Source organism: Aaosphaeria arxii (assembly GCF_010015735.1).
Source record: "Aaosphaeria arxii CBS 175.79 unplaced genomic scaffold BU24scaffold_14, whole genome shotgun sequence".
NCBI classification, from domain to species: domain Eukaryota; kingdom Fungi; phylum Ascomycota; class Dothideomycetes; order Pleosporales; genus Aaosphaeria; species Aaosphaeria arxii.
Genome location: NW_022983487.1, coordinates 75443 through 100652, shown reverse-complemented (window position 1 = coordinate 100652; position 25210 = coordinate 75443). Strand labels below are relative to the sequence as shown.

Below are 25210 nucleotides of genomic sequence, written 5' to 3'. Positions count from 1 at the left end.
GTGAGCCCTGAGGGGTGTTGGAAGTGCAGCATAGCTGGGTAAATATCTAACATCTTGAGACGCTGAAAGATGCAGCCCGGGAGCTGTAACATGCAAGGAACCTCAATCAGCAAGTAACCTGTAACGAGTAAACCTATCAACTATTAACTATTGACTATTGACTATTGACTATTGACTATGAAAATATACGGAGCATCTAATCCAGAGATATCTGTAAAGAACTTCTCTCTAGACTGGAGACAAGGCCCCTCTTACACTTGCAGGACGAGGTATTACCATACCACCACACACATTTTCTTACTCTTACAGTCCATACCCCGGTGCTATATCTGCCTCATCCTATCATGTTCTTAGAAATCATTCTTTTCTTCTATTCCTGTCCCATCCAATCTCTTCAACTCCATTGCTCTACAATTCATCTACATACAGCGGCATCCACACCCATCTTCATCGGTGATCACAGGCCAGGTGCAAGACGACATGAGACAAGACAAGATATGTCAAGCCAGGTCAAGACCCTACCAAAGGGCAGAGAACAGGGTAGAGCGACGAAGATCGCACAGGGAAAGACAGTCGACGCATTCTCGTTCGTCCGTCCCATGTAGGCAGTTGAGTCGAGGTTACTAGGGGAGTAGGTATCCAGTGTGCCAGTTAGATGCCTCTACCTACCCAGCTAGATGGATGACCGGACATCATCCCATCAGCTTTGCACTCACCACCTCCATTGCCAGTACCAGTACCAGTACCACCCCCATCATCATTATCATCCACCGATCCAGCATGAATAACACCACCACCATCGCCATCGCCATCTTCAAATGCTACCCATCGGAGCTCAGCCTAGGCCAGACCCAGCACGCCTCATAGGTAAACCTTCGCAGCCACCCCTCCACCTGCCGGAACCACTCACGGGTACTCTACACAGAGTGGTAGTGGCATGAGCAGAGGGCATGAAGCCCGAGCATGGGCATGAGCATGAGCATGACTACCTGAACTCTTCGAGTAGGATAGGATAGACACCCAAGCAACACAGCTCCACCCTCTCCACTCGCATACACCAACACCCTACAGCCCAGCCAGCCAGCCAGTCAAGCAGGTAACCAGTTAACCAGCGCAGTAACCCAATAAACTAACCCTTCCCTAATCCATCCACGCCCATTCTCAGCATCCCATCGAATCGCGCAAGCCGCCGTCGCCGATAGATACCACCGTCCAGTGCCAGTAGTGTCCGCCATACATTGCTCGCTCCACTACTACTTAGTACTGATCCCTACGAATCGTGCAGGGCAGGGCAGTTGTCTATGAAAGTGCGTGCAGTGAGCGCGTGCGTGCAGGTGCGTGTGAAAATGCAGGAGGACGCCCGCACGCATGCACGCATGCACGCATGCATCTGCATGGTTTCGCATGATTTGTCGGGCTTCATGGCTTTCGTCGTAAAGAGACTATCCCCTCACTCTCCACCCCTCCTCTCTAGTCTGTCTCTCTTTCTTTTCTTCTTGTTCCTCCCATTCCCTGCCAGGCCAGGCGGTTAGGCGGCGTCCACGAGAGGATCGAAAAGAAGGATTGAGAAATGCTGGAGGCGACTGGGGTGGGACCTGATCACTCGGGAGCTAGGCCGAATGGAGACATGTTTTGAAACATCCGACCAATCATGTTCGCCTGTGGCCCCTCCCCTCCCTCCCCCTCCATCCCAAAACCCAAAGCTGCAGATGATCTAGAAAACCAGAATTCACGCAGAAACTAAGGAACGAAGAGACTAAGAAAGGGAAGATGGGAAGGTAACGGAAGCGATGGGAAGGGAGAGGGAAGGATTACACGGCATTCATTGTGTGCATTGTGTAAGGTACTCTCTGCACAAGACAGTTGATTCGGTTCGATCTGATTGATGCTTGGATGGGTTAACGGCATTTGATGATCCCCCATTCATCTTTCTTGACCGCTTGTACTTGGACTGACAGTGCCTATCCTATGGCACCTGACGACCCCTCCTGTGTATCGATATCCAATACCATATCTATTCTCTTAGATACCATGGGTTTTCAAAGAAACTATGATTTTGTCATGCAGCTGTCGTGAAATACCAATGTCTCTTCCTTCTTTCGATCCTCTTATGCCAGCCCTGAAGGATTATGCCTCGCTACATCCATCATCGTACAATTAGGAATAATGGATTGCACCGCCTCCTCTCTGCTTGACTCTTCCTTCAACCATGCATCTACCTTGCTAGGTAGGTAACATATTGCAAATACACAAAATTCACGCATACATCTTCCTCACATGACATACCTCTTGTCCCTTTACCCTCTTGGGCTGCCGGCGCCGTCAGTCTCTCCACCTACACATCGTGACATCCATCTCCACATCTCTCACCAGATCCCACCCTCCTAATTCATGCCCTACTCTCCCAAGGGGAAAAGAGAATCCCCATCAATCTAACCCATTATCAGACTATACTAATCTGTTCTCCTCGTACCCACTCATTCCTCCGTCTACCCAAGACACGCCGCGTGTGTGTACCATGTATGCTATACTTCACCATGATATACTATAATGTGCTATACCGCACTACACAGTCGTGACAGTCCGCTACACTACGCTACGCAACACTATACCACGGGCATGGAGACAGATCTATTCCATCACCCAATGGCCCTCCATCCATACCATTCCCCACAGCCAGGCAAAGTAACAAAGTACCCATTGTTGTTCTCTTATCACAAGTAGTACGTCCGGATCGATGGATTGGGTATAAAGCCGTAGAGGATAGTATCGTTGCTTGGAGTCATCTTAGATCAGATATGGAAATGGTGATGGGAAATCAGTTACGGTGTGATATGCTGCGCTACGCTATGATAGAGACATGTACCCTATTCAAATCCCAATCCCTATCGGGAAAAGGTAGTATACTACCAGGCAAGACAAGACAGAACAGAGTAACGAAATAACCCAATGGACCATTGAGTAAATGAGGCTTCGAGAAAGGTGCTCCCTGACAACGGCTATCTAGTGATAGTCCCTTCGTCAATGTTCAACTTAGCATGTTGAAGAATTGCCAATGGATTGATACCCGATTCCCTCTTGGAGCGAATATAACCACCAGTATCTGTACATTTACTTCTATGAATCATCGATGGCAAGAATAACTGTGTATATGTCTACGTCTATCTCATTACTATCACCATCACTACTGTTAGTGCTATCAATCCCCATCCTTGCACGGCAAATAGTTAGTACATATCAAAACACACAAAATTACCACAACGCCCTATTTCCCAAAACCCGAATTATCCACCATCATACAATATTCAGGCCCATCCCCTTGCCCTCTATCCTAGCCATCTCCCACAAGTCTCTACAGCAAGCAGGGCAAAGCAGGGCAAACCCACTCATACAGCGTGCTCACGAGCGCGCTTGTTAGCACTTTTTGCGGGGGGGGGACGGGCGCAATCATTGGCCGCCTCGCCCTTTCGCGATCGAATAGCTAGAATGATTTCGTAGCTAATAAATTGGGCGAAGCAGGGAGGAAGTTGTTGGTATTCTAGTCTTTCTTAGTGTTTGAGTCGTACAATAATGTCTGTCGTCGGATGGGAATAATTGATTGAGTGTGTGTAGTGTCTGTTGTCGTAGACTGCCTAAATGACTGACAGGCGCTATCGCCATGGCCGCCGCTGTCGCTGTCACTGTCACTGCTGCTGCCCAAGCGCCCCAGCCCCAGCCCTAGCCCTAGACCTACCACCACCACCACCAACGCACGCCAGGCTAGAATGCCGTCGGAGGGGGAAACAAGAGGGCAGTGTGATACGTGTATACGTGTGTGTGCTTGATTTGAGCGACTAATGATATGACTACGTCTAAGTGATTACTGCCAACAGAGATTGGGAGGGGTTTGTTGGTTTGCCTTGTAGGGCGAAGAGGGATGGGAGGGTTGGGGCTCTGATCGATCGATCGTCGTTCCGATCTTGTAACTATTGTGATAACTGTCGGTGATCGACATTTGCGTTGGCTGTATGGCTCTGGATTGTGTTCTATTTTATGGGTTTTGAGGTGGATGGGATAGATGGAGGCAAGGGAAGTTGTTGTGAAGGGAATTGATGTTATTTTCCATGTACGTGCGTATGTGGGTGTTGATAAGTTGATTGCTATAGAAAGAGAGGGGCAATGCTTAGTTGGCACATTGTTTACCCCTCAGTTTTGCTTTGATGCATTCACAGCAATTACATCCATGCATAGATACTATGACGGTGATAGATATTCAAAGGACATTACGGATTGACGTATTTTTGCTTCCATTTTGAGGCAGAGTTTGCGAGTCAATTCGGGTCAAGGCCTACAACTGGTTCAATGCGAACATCTACGTAGATACGTAGATCCGTGTTACGCATGAACTACATCCACAGCGGATGTATGCATCACATTTTCCATCATCCTGCATAGCCGGTTCTTCAACATTGTATGGCGAGCCCTACAACTACTATTGTACTGCAAGGACGTACGTATCTTCTACCACACAGGAAGATCCACGTCCACAACAATCGGTTTGTTGAACGTCTTCGGCACATCGCGTCGACGAGGGCCCATGTATGCAGCATTGATAATGACGGTTTCCCGCCGGGCAGCCATCCACTCAAGTCCATCCACGTCAAGCGTTGCAGCAACTCCGACATCATTATCTGCCATCGTCGTCGCAGCCGCCGTCGTCAAAGCAGCATCATCATTTACTGAAATTGCGCCTCCCAACATGTCCACAAACAATGCCTCTTTGTTTGAGGAGACGCCCCCAGGAGGACACAGATGAGTATGTGAGGTTGAATCGACTGCACCACCCACCAACCTACCGCCTCCACCACCAGTCTCACCGGCCTGGCCCCCATTCCCGCCCGCCGCAAGGCCATCGACCTTCGCCTGCCCTGCAAGACATCCAACATTGTCCAGTACGCGCCCACCTCTGCTTGAACAATTGACCAGTGACTGCTTATTGCTCCCAACGCCTGGGTCCCTCCAGCTCTCGACAGCCTCCACGAGGCAGCCGTTGCAGTCGCCCGGCGTGCAGCAGGTACGCGACCCCCACCGGACGCGCTCGACACCTCTTCCCCCATGGATGTGTCCGCACACAGACATCATTGGTCGCACCCGGTGCAGCGCCTGGGTGAGAGCCGCACAGCCTGACCGGTCGTCCTCCTCAGCCTTATCAACATGGCCTTTTGGCGGGGTATGCGTGATCACGATGTCTGTGTCCAAGGGAATTGCGTCCCATATCTTCGGTGCATCCTCAGCTGCATATTGGAATGCCCAATGGTTCTTCATCTTTGGCGTGCAGGGGCTTCCGAACACCTTGAAGCAGGTTCTTGGGCCTTGCGGGGAACGCAGATGAACTGTTGCAGCCTGGTTCTCAAGATAGGTGATCGATGATGAGCCAGTGAGGAGCTTGCGGCATTCGTGAGGGTCTTGTGGTGCAGGCCATCGCCATAGCGTGCCGTGCTGCGCGAACAGGCTGGGGTCGAGTGTGATATCGTGGTTTCCTAACGTCCGGTGAGTACTCCATGCGAATGTGAAAGATCGGTGGGCATTTCCTACCTGCAATCACGATCTTCGCTTCGAAGTCGGTCTTCTCGATCCAATTGATCGTCTTCTTCAGTTCGGAGTAGCTTCCCTGGTTCGTCAAGTCGCCAGCGTGGATGAGCACATCACCCTTGGGAAGCTTGGGTGTTTGGTTGTGGGTGTCGGAGATGCAGACAATTCGGGTCTTCCGCGTCTGCGGGACAGCTTGGGAGTCTTCCGCCATGGTGAAACCATTTTTTAATGGGATTCACGGCCGGTGAATGGAATTTGCTTGTCGAGAGAATGTGAGTCAACATTGGTGATCCACAAAACAAATCATGGAACGAACGTCAAGTATCAACACGCGCTAGTCCCAAACAACACCTACAGCTACTATCGATAAACTTCTCATCGCGGAGCGACATCGTTCAACCACTCGATGCTGTTTCGTCACCACAGTCGGTTTCGTCTCGTATCTTTGGACAATATGCCCCTTCAAAGATATGCGCCTCACGTAATCTTCCATTCCGGCATCCATACCCCTTGACTCTTCTACGCCTTCTGCGCCTTCTCCTGCATCTCGAAACCTGAACAACCCCCGCCACACTTCTCTCAGCCTACCAGGTCCTCGCTGAAATGCAACCCCCATAAGCAAACAGAACGGAGACCCCGCCCAACCAGAAATCCGAGACTTGTATCGAGATAGAGTAAGTCCGCGAGATCTACCTCGTTCGGACACACGTAAGCAGAACCAGATCTCCAGTCACGCGAGGCAGGCCTATCAGACCGCCCGTTCAGCCCTTCAGCCTCATCAGCTGTGTGGAGAAGAAGGTATTACAAGCTGTGGCGAAGGTTAATGTCGTTGTCTCACCGCAAGGCAAGCTGAAGAGAGGACACTTCGACAATTCATGCCGAACTTCTCGCGCCATCGCCACAAGTAGAGAAATGTCTGATGAACCGTACGAGTTGTACAGTAGATACATATTTCCTAATTGGGCTCAAAATCTTAAATTTCCACCCTCAACCTCAATTGCCTCGCATCTTTACTCACAACTCTAGTCATCTACTTGTCCGACATAATCTATCTCGCCTCATTGCCCAAAGTCCCATTTTCCTAAACCCTTCGCCTACAATTTCCACAATCCATACTAGCTCCTTCAAAAGATAGTCCCTCTTGTCTGACTTTCCCCCTAGCGACGACCACCAGGCAGCAGCATAACGACCTTACACTTACCCACCTGCCGGTATTCCCCACAACCCTAGTCGATTACATTTCGTCTCTTTCCTCCATTAGTCTCAAATCCTCAAATTCAAATCCCTCCAATCGCATTTCCTGCTCCCTTCCCTTCGCCCTCAAATGTGCCATGGGACTGTCTCTCCCGCCTGCCCCTTCAAGCTAGCTACATGACATGAACATGGCACGAAATACGAATAGCACGTACGATACGTGCTGATACTCGGGGTACAGTATCACATGCATAGGCGTAGAAATAGTTCGACGGGTCAAGTATGCGGTGTTTTGAACGAGGGGTGGGTGGGGGAAAGTGTATCTGGTGGGTCTTCGTCCGATATGCTAGCGGTGGTTGGGAACTGCGTTTGCGTTTGGGGACTGGGGAGAGGAGCGGTGTGATATGATGGCCAAAGGGTACAGAAGCGTTTGGAAGGATGTGGTACAGTGGGTAGGGAAGCGATTCGTAGTGGAGGGATAGAGTCCTGAGGCATCTATCGTGAAGTTCCTGAGGCATACTTTGAGATATGAATGTCTGTAGCAAGAACACGTTAGTTGAATCATCACTGTTCTCGGGTAAGTCTTTAATCTACTGTTTCTTGGTCCGAGTTCAAGATTATATGTTGTGAAAATTTCCTTTTGTATTAGATGTGTGTCTATCAGACTGTGGACGAAGGAGTCTTCCATAACACCATAATTGTCAATTTTGTAATTTCCATAGTCCAGCCATATTTGACTATCTCTGTAGTCTCTGCAGAGAAAGGTCTATGTTTATATAGGCCGCATCAAGCATCGATGATAGCTTTAAAAACCGGCTGGTAAGTTCATGACGATTCTTCCTCTCATGTCAAACTCGGATCTACTGCTATGAGTAGTATCAGATCTCGATACAATTGTGTAGACTCTTAAAGAGATACCAACCTTTTTTTTTTCTGTCTTTCTTTAATCTGGTAGTTACTGCATTGAACTCAAGGATTTAATATGCCCGATTCTAGTTCGTGTTGAGAGAATCAAATGATCAAGGCACTCATGGAACGAATTAAGCAAGGTACCAAAAAGACATCTTGTTCGCTATAACAAATTCAATCTAGATTATAAGTCAATTGACGTAGAAGATGCACTTTCGCCCTTCCGACCAATGACCTTTCGTGTATATTGGGTGTCGTAGTAGATAAGATAAGATCAGATCGGCTTGGCAAGCCAGACCACCAAAGCTAAGCAACCTCACCCCGACTCTTTGCCGGCAGCCAAACGCATCACCGACCACTACTACACCCCACACACACACCTTACCGCGACAATGGCTTCTGGATTCGGTCTCGCTGGCGGTAAGTCTATTAAAAATGCATTTGCGACGGGATTTTCGGGCTACGGCGGGGGATTGAAGGCGCAACGGGAAGATTGTGAAACGAGTGACGATGGAACGAGAATCGAATTGCGAACGACGGACGGACGACACGAGGCTCAATGCTCTCTCAAATGGAGGAAAACGACATGGATACGCTCCAATCGCATCGACTGTACCACGCCTATATGTTCACGGCCTCACGCCGTCCTCCATCGACATTACAACTTCCGCCCTCAGCGTCCTCTCGATCCACCATTGTCGAAACTCTCAAACTCTCCCGGTCGCCCTCAGAATCCCCCGCGATCCCGATATCTCAAACGCAAACGATTTGAAATCTCTTCACCTCTCAGAGAAATCCCACATATCATACAAAGCCACATGCTAATGCTAACTGATCAGGCCCCTCCCGCTGCTTCCCCTTCTGGCAGGAAGTCCTAGCCTGCTACGTTACCAACACCAACCCAGAGGACGACTCCGGAAAAGCGAAATGCGCACCCTACCTTGAGGATTACTACGAGTGTCTTCACCACAAGAAGGAGGTAAGGCACACACTTCCCCATCTGATCCCAAGACCGAACCCAACACCTCGCGAAACGAAAAACGAGAGAAAGAAACCGAATAATGCTAACATAGAATTACACCAGGCCGCCAGAACCCTAGCCCTCCAAGCAGCATACAGGAAGCAACAGGCCAACATCAAGCGGGACGACGCACCTTCGGCGGGTGAGATCCGCAGGCTGGGCGTCCTCGACGCGCCGCTCGAGGAGAAGAACCTCAAGCCCAGCAAGTGGTTCCCGCACAAGGAGATAAATTAGAGAGAGAATCACAAAAATGATGTTTTAAATCCAGAGGGTGGAGGGAGGGTGGGAAAACCCAGCGCGTGGCGGCTTCCCTCCCTCTTTCTCCGCCATTTCCCCTTTTACATGCGTGCTTGATTTGCGAACCATTTTCTCTCTCATTTCCTTCTTGGGGAATAACGTGGTGGTGGTTGATCGGCTGAACGGGGTAGCAGCATGTTGACGGATGGCAGAACACTGCTTGCTCCCATGACTGCAATCGATGGTGGTGGTAGAGTACAAGGGAAGACGGCAGCGGAGGTCTCAAGACGACGGCTGGACTGACGCAAGCCAAAGTATATAACTCTCGAAACGAACTCTCAAAATCCACCATGTGTCATATTATGTCATGTAATGTTCACTGCACGGAATCGAATCTCTATATATAATCCCCATGAACCCCCAAATCCCATATACACCACACCACACCCACCCTCTCTCTCCTACAACGAATATGCAGAAAGCATGCCATCGTCGCAAAAACATGTGATATGGCCACCACTCGGCTAAATGAAACAATTTCTTCCCTCTTTCCTCTTTCTTCTCTCGAGCCCTTTCTCACCCATCCCTCAACGCCCAAAATCGAGCATTCATTTCAGACTCTCCCGTACTTTCACATAAAATCCCCATTCACGCACACCAACGCCATCCAAGCCCAGTTTTCTCTCACGAAGAAAAAAAGCAGAGACAAAGACTTGAAACACACCCGACGAAATTCCAATCTCCACACCAGCCAGTCCTTTATCAGACAAGAACCCCGTAGTGTCCTGTCTCTGTCGTGCTTGTGCTGCCGCGGATTAACCCCTCATCTTCCGTGCGAACCACGGACAGAGCGGCAGATTTCACAGTTCAAAATATCTACCGTAAGAGGCCTCCGAGGTTGATTGGATATAGTTTCTCCCTTTTGAGGGGAGAAGGGGAGTAAGGGAGAGATATGAAGAAGTGGGGAGAAAGTAAGTACATCTGTCAGTGTGAGAGAAAAGGTATGAGTCGAAGAGTGGAGAGAACATGAGTCCCTTTTTCATCATCCATCAGATCCATAGTTCGTGAGTGGTATATTAGTAGACTTCAGAACAGAGACGGTTTCCTTCCGACAAAGAGATAAGAAGGGGGGGGGGTCTTCGTGTGTCACTTCTATTTAAGTATGAAAAGTCTCATGGGATCACGCACTAATGGAATCAAATCACATATTTGCACAGGAGGTTGATGTTTCATGTTTCATACTTTTTCAAATTGGATTGACTACCTGAGACCCGACTGTCATTTGCTGAGACATGAACGTGTTCGCCCAGCAACGAGTGGCTGGACGGCCGTCGGATACGGATTGTGAAAGATGAAAACGCCGGTTCAGCCCCATATTCCTTGGACGTGCTGTACCATTGCGAAACTAAAGAAGAAAAACATCATGCATAATACAAGCAAACTGACCTCTTGCATTGTCAGGCATTCAGATCATTCGACACGAATGAAGAACACGTGCGCCGGTCGAATTGGAGATATGGAAAGGAAAGTTCTTTGAAATCATAGCATCATAACAGAACCGAAGTAAAACAAGACATGACCCAGCGCTCCTCGAGAGGCAGCTAAACCCCAACCATAGTTGTAGAACGCCATATCTGTGAGAGGTGAACTAGCCATAGAGTGAGCCTTCTTGTTAATGGTGCATCGTAAGATATAAAGGGTCCTAGACAAAACAAGCTGTGAAGAAGTGTATGATGTAGTGAATGACGACACAGGCCAACGCTGATAGAGTCTGTAGAATATGAAGACATATCATACGCATAGGTTCATAACGGCCTGACCCTCTACAATCCATGCAACATGGGCGCCGAGTGTGCACGATTTTCGAAAGGTCGAGGTGACGAAAGCCATCGCCAGGGCACAAGATGATTCTTTTGAAGTGACAATCTTACATGGAGCTCACATGTTGGTGCTCACACTTCGTCTGGCATCTTGTGATTGCGGGCCCATGGCACCATGAGCTTGCATGTTTCGATGGAACGAACCGATCTTTTGGAATCCCCTACATCAAAGGTCAGCAGGTGATGGATTAATACGATTCAGCATCCTGTACTCACTTGGCTAGATCAAAACCACCCTCCTCATCCACCTCCTCGAACGATCCCAGGCTAGCACCCCGGACCATGCCACCAGCCATAGCGGAAGGAGCGAGGCTGTTGACATTGCTGTTTGAACGGGAGTGATGAGGAGCGGGCAGGTGAGCACGGCTGACTGGACGAGAAAGTGTCCGGGTCGGGCTCTCTGGTGCAAGGTCCTCATCTTTATCATTGTCGTTGTCGTTCTCATCATCATTGTCATTGCCATTTTCATTCTCCTCCTGGTCGCCTCCCTCTCGGCTATTAGCTTCATCCGGTAGCACCGGAGGTGAACTGGGTTGCACGGGCTCGTCTTCACCATGTTCACTGTCATCTTCCTTTTTCATTTTCGTAGGGCTGAGATCGAGAGGAGGAGCCTTTGCAGGCGTGCTCTCAATATCGAAATACTTCCAGAAAGGGGCAGGACTGCTAAGCTGCAGGTACTGACTGGGCACGTGAACGGTCGAAGGGGGTGCCAAGCGGGGTGCATGCCTTGCGACCAAAGGGGTAATGAGACCGCCCATTCCGCCATTTGCGTTGATGGCCGTGCTATCCGAGTAAAGGGTAGGCGGAGAATGCGCGGAACGATCGCGTAGACCGCTGACACTGTGCTTTGAGGGGTCCACATTGGGTGAAGATGGAGCCTGTCCATGTTCGCGGTCAGACATCTGATGGTACGAGGCACCAGGGCCGTGGGCATCCTGGAAGAGCCTCTTTGCTGGTGTAGCGAATTTGGGTGCGTCATGATGTGTTGGCGATTGCTTGAGGCCACCGAAAGGGTTCTGAGGGCGTGGGCCACGGTCGGGAGTGTAAGATTCGTTCGCCATAGGGTAGGATGTCAACGGAGGTGTCGTGGAGCGCGCTTGGGTCTTCACCCTCGGAGGTCGAGGATCTTGCCTCCCGAAGATGTCAGAGTGAGTTTGACCTAGCACACCAACAAGTCGTTCCGTTGCTTGTGATGGTGGGTCGCGCATCGCAGGAGAATTCGGGCCGGAAGAGTCGAGTCGAACGGGGCCACCACCCTTCCGTGGATGGAAGATTTGTTTCTTGAGAAAATCTTCCCGTTCGGAATCCACGATTTTCCACTTCATACCCTTGCCTGGCTCATCTGTTCGGCGAGCTACCTTTTCGAAAGATTTGCTGAGGGACAGATTGTGCCGGATGGAATTCTAAAATGTGTTAATCGTTGCGGCGCAAGGGGGGAATTAGGCGAATGCAACTTACCTGCCAACCACCATTGGTGAACCGGAAGAATGCGTAGCGGTCCTTGATGTGCTGGTAGATGTTTGCCAGCGTGAGCATTTCTTCTGGACTACTCAGAATGGCCTGGCCGATCAATTGAGCGTAGCTGTGTGGCGGCTTGATATCACGGGCGCTGTCAGCACTGTAATCGATGTCATCGATACCATCCAACATCATCCCACGTTGATAGAAGGGCGAACCCTTGCTCCGTGGGTCCTTCTCAGACGAACGTATCGCGAGAGGAGTGTCGGGTTGGGTGCGACCTGGGGTAGATGTCAATAAGCTGCTGTCGAACCCCTTTGCTGTCTGCCTATTTCGCGGGTGGGAGAGCGGCGGGAAAGGATCATAGTTCTCACGCTTGGGAGTAGGCCCGCCCTGATGAGCGTGGGGCAGAGAACGAGATGGCGGGTGGCCTTCCTTCTCGGACTCAGCGTCCATGTCAGGGCCGCTCTTGACCTGACGCCATAGCATAGGATGGAACCGATCCTCTTGGTTGGCTAGGAGGAACAGCATCTGCGTGCCAAGGAGCCCGATGCAGATACCCGAGTGCAGCATGGCGCGAGTTCCCTTTTCGATGCTTCTGTCGTCCAACTTGAGCCCATTGCGGCTATTAACTGTAATGAACCACTGTTGTTCCGTGCTGTCGAAGTCGATCTGCGCATGTACACGAGAGACCTGTCGATTTGGGCCAAGGTCGATATCTACCCCCCACTGGGCAACCGGATCGTCTGCTTCGTCCTGGCCGGGATCCTGCGAGCTGGTGGGCGGATTCGGTCGCAAACGAGCGTCTGCTCGACCAATCAGGAGGACCGTCTTCTGTACGAAGAAACACCAGTCGCGGGCTGCGATCTTAGCAAAGGCAGCTATGTTTCGTCCTTCATTCCTCCTGGCCTGTAGATCATTCGCGTAGTCGACGGCGGCATTGGGGGTGTAGTCGCGGGGTGTGCGCAAGGAGGCGATGATCATGTTTTGCCTCTCGATTGGATCGGATGGGAACTCTTCCTCTTGGCCGTTCGGGAGGGTCGCGTTCGAGTCCTGGCTGGCGACAGACTCGGTGATTCGTGTTCTTGGGAGGTCTTCGACACCAGCGGGGGCGGCGGCGCGGTCGGAGCCATTCAACTGCAGGGAGAGGGAGGTTAGCATTAACCTCTATAGAGGGTGGAGGTAGAGGGCTACTACTTACCCGTCTGCGTTTCCTGGAAGGAGTGGTTATGGAATCTGGGGTATCGGCGTCTGACTGCTGGTGAGGCTCAGGCAGCTGGCGAGTGCGCAAGCCCGACCTCCTGGTCGATGAGGGCGGCATGATGCCGTGTATGTGTATGTGCGTTCGTAGATGTGTGCGTAGCGGGTGTGCGTGTGTCTGGTGAATCCCAAGCGGGGACGGTTAGAAGGAATGGATAGAAGATGAAAGTGAAGAGAAGTAAGGTGAAGTGAATGGAGTGGAGTGGCGTCGACAAGATGGTTGGTGGTGGATGAGAGAGTTGTTTGGGTGTGGGCGGATACGGGTTGCAGGGTTGGGTAGGTGGGTGTTGGTGTTTGTGTGTACGTGTGTATGTGTATGGGGTTGATGATGTTGATTATGATGATGATGTACGGTGATGTAGGGTATGTGATGACGGAAGGCGGGTTCCTCTACAAAGGGAACGTCGCCCCACCGAAGGGTCGAGGAGCGCGCTCACCACAGCCAAAATCCTGCCACTTCCTCCCCTCCAGAATGTGGGTTAGGCGTCACTTGCGCGATCGGGAGCGACGGTCGAGATTGCGATTACTTGGGAGGAGCGACCCAGGACGCGCGCGCAGGGAGTTTGAGAGTGTGGTCGTAGGTTGGAAGATTCGGCTGGTGTGCGCGGTGTGGAACGATGAGGATGTGGGATGTATGTAGGTACGGTACGGAGTAGGTAGAAGATGGAATCGACCGTGTTTTTCGCTAGGATTATTGTTTGTTGTTGATTTCTCTTCACGGGACGCGAAAAGAGGAGTTGGAGGAGGCGACGGCGGCGAAACGGCGGCGGCGAGTTATTGGGTAGCGTGGAACTTGGGGAGAGGGAGGACGCGAAGAGAGAGTGTGTTTGTGTGTGTTGGGTGAGTGTCGAGTGTTGTCGAGTGTCAAGTGAGGAGGATGGATGTGCGCAGGGGTGTGTGTGTGAATGGGAAAGTTAACGGGTGGTTTATAGTGAGTGAGAGAGGAAGAGAGGAAGTGAACATGAACAGTCAATTAATGATTAATCATTTGGTTGAACTGCAAATGGACAACTTTCACTGCGACAAGTGAAAACAAGTGACAAGTGACTGGCAATAATGATAATCCATCCATCCACTCAAGTCAATATTTGGGTCGAGGGAAGGAAGGAACGAACAATTATTGTGCAACTGCCTAATCCGCAAAAGACGCGCGGGTCTCGTGACTCCCTCTCTTCGTCCTCAACCTCATCCGCCACCCAGAGAACTCACGATCCGTGACTCGTAATTGGAACAATAATTACGCTTCCACCACAATCATTCAAATCAATAACAAAAACATCTATCAACCCAAATACTAGTTGACTGATTACGGAGTGCTGCTCTCCCAATTCATCAATACTCCCATGTTCCTACTCAAGCAGGTAGACCGACAAGCCACAGGTTCATTGTACTGACTACACTATTCTCACCCAACGATACCAGCCAGTCCACCTGCTACCATTGGATGCACGCAGTCCAGACCAACCGTGATAGCGCAGTTGCAATGTTGCCAAACAAACGCAGACTCACACTTACGTATCTGACCCTGGCCGAATCCAAACGTCTCACTTGCACTTTCTGTTTGCAAGCAGGATTTCCCATCCAAATAAGCGAACGGGATGATGAACAGACGGAACGAACGAACAAGGCCGTGCGGGCGAGACCACAACAGAGTAGAAAAATACTATTAGTAAATACAAGAGACGGGACGAGAAGAGAAGCAGAAAAAAAAGGCCGAACGACGCGCTTAGTTCGCTCCACCTGATATCGTCATCGAGCATGAGAAAAAAATACGCGAACGGTGTGCGCTTTTCCCCTTCCCTCGCGTACCCCAACCACCGTTTCCCGTTCCCATCAACTCAGCACACAGATGCAGTAAAGATGGACAACAACCCCCGGGCTTTGGGTATTTGTTGTTTTGTTGATTCGTCGCTGACCCTCGACTTACCCCAACTAACTAACTTCATGCAAGTCACCGTCCGGTGGGAGTTCGCAGAAATAGATGGTTTGTAAATAGGCATACACAGTGCATACGAGATATCGTTATCCGTGTGTTATCGCACTAATGATGCGCCTATCGATATCGATAAACAAGGCAGGCGCAGGTTGGTCGGTCCTTCCCTCTGGTTGTGACTTGTGACCGTTGACTTGGCCGTTGAGATCCGGCCAGTACCGGCAGGCATGTCATCATTCATCAGTGATCACCTACCAAGCAATTTTACCCGCTTCTCGCTTGTTCTTGCAGACATTACTCGACTCCAGATATTCATTTCCTCTCGCTCACCATCACCACCGCCATACGTTGTCGACTTTTGATCTACCTTATTCACTGATACATATTAAGATACACCTCATGATTCACAATCAGTATAGATAGTCCTCACCAATTGAGAAAGATTCATCATCATTTGATTGGCTTCAACCCTACATTCCTCTCATCCATGACTGTCCCCCTGTCCCTCCTTTTGATATCGTGAGTCGAACCATGCACATGTCCCTGATTCGCCCTGCCATTCATTATACCCAAAAAACCGTAAAAGAAGGAACCAAATCATGACTCGCTTTCGCTCTGACATCGTAACATCGTTGTCAGGGATGTGAATCCAAAAATGATCCCCCCGAAGAATCGAAGAGAGGAAAGAATGATTAAAATAATACCCCCATTCACCACCACCATCACGTAGTGATACCATTAAGATCGTGAAATAAGACTCTCAAAAAAGGACCTCAATTACCACCGGTCGCATATCCAGAAAGATCCAACTCCCCGGTCAACGGCAAACTCCTCGAGCTGCCCCCAACGAAAACCGTCTTCTTATCCTCCGTGATGACCCAATTCTGCGACGCGGTATCCCAACTCGACACATCCCTCCTCGTGACGTCCGCGTTAAACGTCGCCGACTGCCCGGGTGCAACGCTCAACCTCTCGAAGTTCCGCAGCACGACCTTCGGCTCGTTGGGACCAAGGTTGACGTATAGCTGCACGACTTCCTCGCCGGGCACCTCGCCTGTGTTTGTGATGGTCGCCGTGACGTGGAAGAGGACGTCCCAGAGCTGGGGGTTGCCGCCGGGGGCGCCGCCGGCCGGGATGCGGGACTGTGGTGAGCCGTCTTGGGCGCCCGCGGGCAGCTCGACCTCGATGCCGTATTCGGGGTCCTGTGACGCCTCGCGGAGGTCGGTCGAGTTGAGGTAGGGGTAGATGTACTTGTCGACGTAGGTTAGGTTGGCGGGCCATTGGTACTCGCTGGCGTCGGTGCTGAAGTTGCCCAGGACAGGGGCTGCTTTCGTTTGTCCGGCTGTTGGGGTGTAGGGGCCTGCGGGGATCTTCTGGATGTTGAGGTCGGAGTACTCGAAGGTGGTGTAGCTGAGGCCGAAGCCGAATTCGTAGGTCGGGGTGATGTTCTTCTTGTCGAAGATGCGGTAGTCGATGAAGACGCCCTCGTTGAAGTTGTCCTGCGGGGAGGACGAGTTGTTGGTGGGCTCGTAAATGAGGTCCGGGCCGTAGTCGGATTCTTGCGCGCCCCAGGTGAAGGGTGTCTTGCCGCCTGGGTTCACGCGTCCGTAGAGCACGTCGGCGATCGAGTTGCCGGATTGCTCGCCGGGGAGGCCGGCCCTGTGTGTTCGTGTTAGCTTGTATCGAGCATATGTGGTGTTGAACATGCAAAATTGTTAGGGTAAGGTAAGAGGAGTGGTTTACGTACCAGACGATAGCTGTGATGTTGGGGTTGTTCTTGTATTCCTCGATGATGACGGGACCGACCGAGTGAATCACAAGGACAGTGTTGTTGCACGACGCAGAAACGTTCCTGATCAACTTGTCACCATCCTGCCAGAACGTGAGGTTGTTCCTGTCGCCCATGTTGCCATCCACGGTGATGTATCCCTCGCCCGAATCGGCATTGACGAAGACGAGAGAGACAGATGCCTGCTTCGCGAGCGCGTCGATCTGGTTGTAGGCCCAATTGTCCACGACAGACTGGATGACGCCACCGTTCGCGAGGACTTCAGACTTGATGGCCTCGAGAGGCGTCACGAGGAAGGGGTAGAATGCGGTTCCTGAGCCCCAGCCCATTGCCAGCGTGCCGTTATCACAGCCGTGGTCGGGACATCCATTGGGGCCGTACGGGTTCTCGGTCGAGTCGTCGCCAAACACCGCGGTGAACTTCTCCTTGCCGGAGAGTGGCAGGACGCCGCCCTCGTTCTTGAGGAGAACGGTGGAGCGCGCGGCGGACAGGCGGATCGCTTGCGTGTGGCCGTCGCGTACGTCCACGTGCTGGTTGATCAGACCGTATCCCTCTTTGGCGAAGAAGTGCTGGAAGCCGTAGGTGTCAAGCGCCCAGCTGTTGAAGTTGGTGGGTTTGGCGACCTTGTCGCGGCCGACGTAGTAGTATGCTGCCATGATGCGAGTCGCGGCATCGTCGAGGCGCCATTGCGGGAGTGTGCCGTTCAGCACAGAGATGGTGAGGTTAGTGCCCCAGAATGAGGCGCCGCTGTCGAAGTCGGTATCACCGGGCATCGTCATGTCCAGACCTGCGAATGTGCTCGCAACACCGGAGTGCTGTGCATCCCAATCCGACATGATGAATCCCTGGAAGCCCAGTTCGCCCTTAAGGATGTAGTTTTGGAGATACGAGTTTTGGCAGCCCTGCGAGTTGTTGATCTTGTTGTAGGAGCACATGATCGAGCCCGTGCCGGCGCGTACGGCGTCGGCGAAAGGCCAGAGGTACAACTCGTGCAGAGTCTTATCGTCGAGGTTCGAGCTGATGGCATCCACGAATCCTTTGTCTTCGAAATTTCCTGGTGAGCGGAAGTGCTCCTGTTCGTTCATGATGTAATGCTTCGTGCAAGCAATGACACCGGCATCTTGGATGCCTCGAACGGTCTCGGCAACAGCAATGCCAGAGAGAACGGGGTCGGGACTGAAGCCTTCCCAGTTGCGACCGCCCTTGGGGTTGCGGCCTAGGGGACCGACGACGGGACCGAGCTGTACGTCAACTCCCTTGTCGCGGTGTTCTGAACCCATTTGGTAGCCGCGGCGATACCACTCAGCGCGATCCCAGGCAGCAGCAATGGTTCCTCCGGAGGGGAAAGCGGAAACATAGTCGGCGAATCGAATACCAAGTGGGGAGTCTTGCATGCAGAGAGAAGGAAATCCTAGGCGCGGAATCTCTCCCACGTTACCGACACTGGAAATGTGAGTTGATGGCGTAGTATAGAGACAACCAATGCATACCATGCTTCTCCCTGCCAGCCTACACCTGTGGTGAGGTTGACTTTCTCGAGCAGAGTCAGCTGTGAGACAAATGCCTGAGCCTTTGTGTATGCCTCTGCCCAGTCGCCTGAGCCGTCGAGCCAACTATCCCACAATTAGCACGAATGATCGGGCCTGCATGTATAGTTCTGATTTATTTCTGATGGTACATACGGGCTTGGATAAAATGGGGGGCTATATGCATCGTTAAGTTCGTTGGTGGTGCCGTTTGTGTTGGGAATGGTGGTGTTCTCGGTCTTGTTTACTCGTCAGCACAACAATAAACAATCAACTTGAGCTAGGAATTGTACTTGACGTAAGAAAGGAAACACCGAGAGAGCAAAATTTAAAAGACCTTGCACCATCGCGACAGCTCCTCAACGGGGGTTTATCTCCTTTCGAGTGCAGTCTGTGGAGGTACTCGTGGTTGTGGTGGAGAGAAGGGTTGAAATGGTTGAACCTACAGGAACGGTGGTTTGGGCCTCCGCAAGGCCGACGGCCAGAAATGCTTGAACAAGCCACAACATGACGTCTCGCCTGTGCGCACCAGAGACTACGATATGGCAAAGAGAGTGCCGCAATGGATACTGGGTCACCCAATTAAATTAAGATTACTATATGCCACTTGTTGTTTGTGACTGTGTCGTATCAAGGGGAGGCAGAGAGTATGTGAGGTGTACTGTGTACTCGCTCGCTTGCTCGCTCAGGGCCAACAACACAGGCAAAGGCAAGGGGAAAAGACGAGCTTTTTATTCCCTCTGATCGTCTGATGGGGATTTGACCTGACTGATCTGATGAGCTGGGGGTGGAGCTATGGCAGGGATTCAGGGGATGCCCCGTCTGCTAAGCTCTGCGCCGAGCATTGCCTCTCCCGTCGGGGGCGGAGGGACGACATGGACAGACGTGGAGACATGCGTAGAGCAGGTGGTCAGTGCCTGCTGATCACTCCATACGTATTCGCCGCCCCTAAGCCCGTCGTCCATTTTCGGCCCATCATCCTCGTCCTTCTGTCAAATTACTTGTATTGATCAATAATGTGCGTGTCTGCTCAAATAGAACCCGATTTCCAAGTGGTGGTGGCGGCGTGATCTCCGGTCCGTATCGGACGGCTCCACTAGATGCATAGGCAGCTTATGGGGGGATACCATCAAAAGGAGCACCTTCTGTCCCTTCTCTCTCTGACCGATACCAAGGTCGACGATGGTGCATTGTGTATTGCCGGATCCTGTACCTCACAAGGCCCAAGGTCAAGTTCAGTTCCTAGGTCCTTACATCAGACAGGGTTCTGCCTCCTCCCTTGAAGACGGATCTCCCAGGATAGCTGACCAAACCCATGTCAACATCATCTCATCAATATGTCAATCGTCATTACCTGCGATGGCCCTGCCGTTGGCCTGGTAGCAGCGAGTAGCAGCAAGTAGCATCAGGTAGCATCAGGTAGCATCACCTCTCTCCTCCCAATAAGCTGCAAGCCGCTCCCGCAGCCAACACGTCCAGCCGCTGGCTCTAGCTCTGTACGCTGACCGAGGTGTCTTGGTGTACGATGGGTAACGGGACAACAGATGGAGACGGCGCGGGGTTGACGTAGTACAACAGCGTTGCCTCAAGCCTCTCCATTGTGCAGAGAAGTTGTGGGCTGGATTCCTGTTCAAACGATGGGCTGCATAGGTAGTAGGTATTTGTTGACGTGCACAGTGGCTAATACGGTGTTTGATTCGTGGAATACACGGAGTGGAACTTGGCCTGTCGTTCCCTGTCTTCTGGCGTCTTTTTTTCTACGCGTCTTGATGATGATGCTGATGATGATGATGGATGGGAGATCCTCGGCCAATTCCTGGGCAAACTCATCTCCGCACCCCGATGTGCACTAGCAAACGGCCCTTTCTCCACGACAGTGCTTGACAAACGGAGAGCATATGCGCTGCCTCCACACTTAATCCTTGCTTTCTTTTCTTCCCTGTCTTCTTAAAAGTATCTTGTACATCAGACGACTCACAAACTATCCTCTACCCGGTTGATTTGCTCGGTACTTCCAATGTCAACAAAACACCCCTCACGACCTATGCAGTACATCCATAGACATTCATCTACGGCTGGCTAGCTTCCCGAGCCCCAAGATGCGGGTTGGCACTCTGCCGACTGTGGAAGGTAGTACAAGGGACACAGCGGTTTGTCTCAGTCGTCACAGGACCTACTCCACAAGCCAAGGCTCTCGTCCTGAGGCATCGTAAACTCATACGCAAGGTGGTGTCTTCCATACATACAAATCATTGTTCCTAGACCCATCGAACGTTCACACCGTAGGGAACTCGGTCCGCTTATCCAGCATGGAATGGACATCATTCACGATGGAGAAGCGAGGAGAGCCAAGCATTGTCAACATTCCAGATAGAACCGCCTTCTTTTGACAAAAGCTTTCCAGGCCGACTGTGCGAAGTAGACATTCCAATAACTAGTTCTACTTTTGTAACTCTTCTCCAGAGTTTGTTCGTATCTTCGGCTTCTTACTCCGTCGTAACCTTCTTGCCACCAGATGCCACACCAGAATGTATGCATTTCTCATGTTACATGTGTACTCCTTGCCGTCGCTGAAATCATTACGCCTCCTATGCTTTCATGGAAGCTCACGAATCCTACATCGGCGCTGCAATGATTACATCCTCGGTTCGTCTCATTTATTTGGATTCGGCAGAATAATCTCCGAACAAGCCGGGACCAGGGTACGATGCTGAAGCAGACCTGAATGGTTTTAATAAATGTCGATGGCGGCTGTTGTGCGCATTGAATCTCAATCGTATAATTGGCTTCCTCTTCGCCTTCGTTGGCTGGATTTGAAACATTATCCGCCACAATGGCATTTTTTGCCAGTGCCATATGTCGAATTTCTCTGTGGGACAAATAGGACATGGTTGGCCATAACATATACGAGACATAGCTCGTGTTTCCTGTCGCTGCATGTAGATTCAGGGCTTTGTGAGCTGGTCTTTGTGCAATGTTTCGATCGATACAATTCATTCATCGTGAAAGGGCGCGTCGTCAAAACGCCCGTAGGACACTGAATCGGGCGTGCCACTTTCTGGCACCGTTGTAGCTAGACAATATTGAGCGATAGAAGGGGAGATTAGATGGCATTGAATTTACTCTTGGAACAAGTCGTAGTGATTTTGGTAAGAATTTGAGCGCCAACGGATGGCAGTGGGCAAGAGCATAGTTCTGGAAAGTACAAAATCTAGGAATGGCGACTCCAGGTCGAAATGAGGCAATGCTCAAGCGATGTGGAAAAAGTGACAACTCTAGGAATCGCCCTGTGTTAATTGTGTTAATTGTTCGTCATGAAGACCTTGGATATAAAATTCGAAGCGGGCACTGTTGAATCCCCAAGACTTGTGACTAATATACCGTTTGATATGTATAGCTACTTGTATCTTAGTATAGTCATAGAAAAGACCTTGCCGTGCTTCGTGGCGAATGCACGTTCTATTCGATCAACGGGAAAAGCCAATCCAAAGACCATGTAATTGTTTCATCGAAAACTTCCCAGATTGATCGATTCCGTGTAGCCATTCCTATCGTATCAGGTTAGGCGTGTCAGTTTTCATGACTCTACATCCTACTTCTTGTAGGATTGAAGGGCGGTGACTGTGCGGTTTAGTGGCGGTGCAGGCGGAGGGCTGAAGGTTGTAACGACATGTGTACTTGTCTTCTGCCGTATAGCGACAATTCTTGCTAAAGAGATCGCAAAAACTTCAATGCGCGCTCGAATAATTAATTATCATTTAAACTTAATTCTTTTAAATCATTTTAGAATGTTGACAGTTATTTAATGGGCGAATTCAAGACTGATCCAAGTACTTAGGCAGATGTCTCACTAAGCTTAATCGGGTAACGTAGATCGTCCTGCGCTGACCAGTCTCGTCCAACTTCACACGTCGATGACTCCAACTTCATCATCAGCTTCACATCCCAAGCGAGTTGAAGGGCGAAGGGCAAGGGGATGCCGTAGGATCGAGAGCAAAGACACAGCCCCCAAATTGATTTGGGGATCAATTGCCATCTCCCAGGTCGGCCATGACGATAGTATGGTTCTGGAACCCATCTACCAATGAACATACTACAAACATGAAGTTACCCGAGTAGACAAGACCAGAGGACCGGATATCATTCGACTAATTGAGAAATTCGCTATTCCGTAAACCCCATGGTTAAACTGTCAGCTGTGGGGATTCGTGCAGCGCCATGGTTTGTTTGACCAATAAATGTACATCGAATCATGAGGCTGCCTGCAGGCAACACTTTGGTTTCTCACTCTCGAATACAGGATTGAGTCAACCGTTGAGGCACGGACATATATAGATTTCCCAAGTATATATATGCCCTCATCCATCTAGTGATGTACAAAGTTCTTCATCGAATCTTTTTTCTCAAATCATGGGTTCCAAATTGTCTAAGGCTGTGCGGCGGCCGCGCCGCGCAGAGTCCTTCAATACCATGAGCAACAGTGCTCCAGCTCCACATTCACCTGCCGACCAAACCATAAATGCGAAATCCCGTACAGATCAAGTTTGCCAAGATTTGAGCGTTGTCGCCGCTAAGGACGCGATTGTTGTTCTTCCTACACCCAGCATTACTTCTCCCGCCGACAAACTATCCGCCACAGCATCTGGCCAAGTGGCAATCGAAATGGAGCACGAAAACACTCAAGCTCCAGACAGTGCTCCAAGTGTAGAAGTAAAAAATGACCAAGGTAATGACGAACTTTCACTACTTTCCCCCGTCTACCATCCAGCACAAACCCGAACTCACCTTCAGATGGCATTCATCTAACGACCACAGCACTGCAACAAGATGAAGGTAGTAATGATCCACCTCACTCTCCCTCTGCCACTCCCAATCCCATCCCCAAGGCCGAAGCCAGTGTCAAGATAGTGTCTTGCATAATTTGTTGTGACCCGTTCCCGGATACGGACGATACGATCGTCCGTCCTTGCAGGACCAACTGTACATACTGCGTAGAGTGCCTCAGGCATTCATTCCTCAAAGCGTGTTTGGATGTGACACGCATGCCCCCACGTTGCTGCGACACTATTCAACTTCACCATGTGCGACCCTTTCTCACGGATGAGGAACTAAACACCTACCGGGAGAAGTACGACGAGTGGAGCACCCCGAAACCGTTCTACTGCCCAGTCCCGACGTGCTCTGCGTTCATTTCCAACAGGATTCTCAAGAACAACAGCAGTGCGAAAGGAAAGCAGAGAGTCGACTCTGTCGTTGGAACACCGACTTCACCGCACATTGCTTGTCCCAAGTGTAGCACTTCGATATGCACCAACTGTCGACAACTTGAGCACCTGGGTTTGCCCTGCGAAGATCTCCCGTTCGGAGTCGACAAAGAGACTGCCGCGCTGCTCGAGGGCTGGGGTTACAAGAAGTGTCCTAAGTGCGCTCAAGGCGTGAGGCGCATGTATGGTTGCAACCACATGCAGTGCATGTGTGGCGCTCACTGGTGCTGGGCTTGCCAGAGATCAAAGGAAGAGTGCGACGGCGAATGCTACGAATCCGATGAGTATTCCGAGAGCGAATTCGACGAAGAAGATGACAGCAACTCTCCCAACGCTGAAGCTTCCACATCAACGGAGCCTGCTGCTGCTGCTGCTGCCGCTGCCGCCACGACGGAGCAACCAGCCTCAACTGAACTTGCAAATGCGACTCCGACGGCACGGCGACAAAGAAACCTAGATTTGCACTCCCGTCACACTTGGGAAGCAGCCGATATGGATTTCGGCGATGAGCCGAGCAATGACGCTGCAGACAAGCTATGGGACTGCGACCATTACTTCTACATCCCCGGTATATCTCTCACGACACTTTTGACCAAGAAACCGGTCACAATGGAATGCACCAAATGCTGGGCCCCTATTCACAATGAGATTTTCCCGCCAAATGCAACAAAGTTGCCATTCAAAATGACATCTCATTTGTCTCCTAAGAAGAGATGGCGCACACGTTGGGATAGAGAAAGCCCCCTACCAAGGCGCGCTCTAGAAGGGGTCGAGGGAACCAGTTCCACCGCTCCACTGCCGGCTTTCGCTCGCAGACCGCAAAGCTTGCTAGAGCCCGAATCCGAGGACGCAGTCGGTTTGCCGCACAGCGACAACGGCGATCGTGTTAGGGACATGAACGGAAATATTGTCTCTTCCACCGACTGGATACTTCAACCTCGTCCACAGCGCTCGCTTGACGATCTCACTTCAGCGGCCAACCAGGTCCCCGTCTCCCAAGCAAGCTCCGCTGGTGGCGCAACTAAACTCAATCCCACGCCGTTCAGCTTTGCATACGAGTGCGAGACTTGCAACATGCTCCTCTGCCGCACTTGCAAGGAGGAGGAGGAAGCCGAGTCCAAAGCCCGCAAGGAGTTGAGGGCCAAGAACGCAATCGATGAGACTTGAT

The 25210-nt window shown here is 51.0% G+C and overlaps 6 protein-coding genes across 6 annotated transcripts; 2 read left to right on the top strand and 4 right to left on the bottom strand.

The window, feature by feature from the left end:
* Nucleotides 1-4218: 4218 nt before the first annotated feature.
* BU24DRAFT_428700 (Metallo-dependent phosphatase) lies at nt 4219-5848 on the bottom strand. The gene is made up of 2 exons (XM_033529545.1): nt 5575-5848; nt 4219-5519 (listed from the first exon to the last, which is right to left on the bottom strand). Exons 1-2 carry the CDS (start codon nt 5780-5782, stop codon nt 4501-4503), a joined length of 1227 nt encoding a protein of 408 aa, XP_033377506.1. The 5' UTR covers nt 5783-5848; the 3' UTR covers nt 4219-4500.
* A 2206-nt stretch (nt 5849-8054) lies between these two features.
* On the top strand, nt 8055-9353 carry BU24DRAFT_497361 (NADH:ubiquinone oxidoreductase 11.5kD subunit). Its single transcript, XM_033534264.1, has 3 exons — nt 8055-8094; nt 8514-8653; nt 8759-9353. Exons 1-3 carry the CDS (start codon nt 8067-8069, stop codon nt 8927-8929), a joined length of 339 nt encoding a protein of 112 aa, XP_033377505.1. The 5' UTR covers nt 8055-8066; the 3' UTR covers nt 8930-9353.
* Nucleotides 9354-10870: 1517 nt separating this feature from the next.
* On the bottom strand, nt 10871-13591 carry BU24DRAFT_468157 (fork head transcription factor 1; the record flags this gene model as incomplete). The annotated part of the gene is made up of 4 exons (XM_033532498.1): nt 10871-10973; nt 11029-12215; nt 12271-13407; nt 13472-13591. 4 exons carry the CDS (start codon nt 13589-13591, stop codon nt 10871-10873), a joined length of 2547 nt encoding a protein of 848 aa, XP_033377504.1.
* Nucleotides 13592-16091: 2500 nt separating this feature from the next.
* Nucleotides 16092-19351, bottom strand: BU24DRAFT_428691 (glycoside hydrolase family 3 protein). Its single transcript, XM_033529543.1, has 5 exons — nt 19072-19351; nt 18935-19017; nt 18743-18865; nt 17211-18695; nt 16092-17122 (listed from the first exon to the last, which is right to left on the bottom strand). The coding sequence occupies exons 1-5, from the start codon at nt 19123-19125 to the stop codon at nt 16237-16239; spliced, it is 2631 nt and encodes an 876-aa protein (XP_033377503.1). The 5' UTR covers nt 19126-19351; the 3' UTR covers nt 16092-16236.
* Nucleotides 19352-21168: 1817 nt separating this feature from the next.
* Nucleotides 21169-21933, bottom strand: BU24DRAFT_83233 (uncharacterized protein). Its single transcript, XM_033534687.1, has one exon. The coding sequence runs from the start codon at nt 21773-21775 to the stop codon at nt 21320-21322; it is 456 nt and encodes a 151-aa protein (XP_033377502.1). The 5' UTR covers nt 21776-21933; the 3' UTR covers nt 21169-21319.
* A 1255-nt stretch (nt 21934-23188) lies between these two features.
* Nucleotides 23189-25209, top strand: BU24DRAFT_468155 (uncharacterized protein; the record flags this gene model as incomplete). The annotated part of the gene is made up of 2 exons (XM_033532497.1): nt 23189-23504; nt 23594-25209. 2 exons carry the CDS (start codon nt 23189-23191, stop codon nt 25207-25209), a joined length of 1932 nt encoding a protein of 643 aa, XP_033377501.1.
* Between the last annotated feature and the right edge of the window lies 1 nt (nt 25210).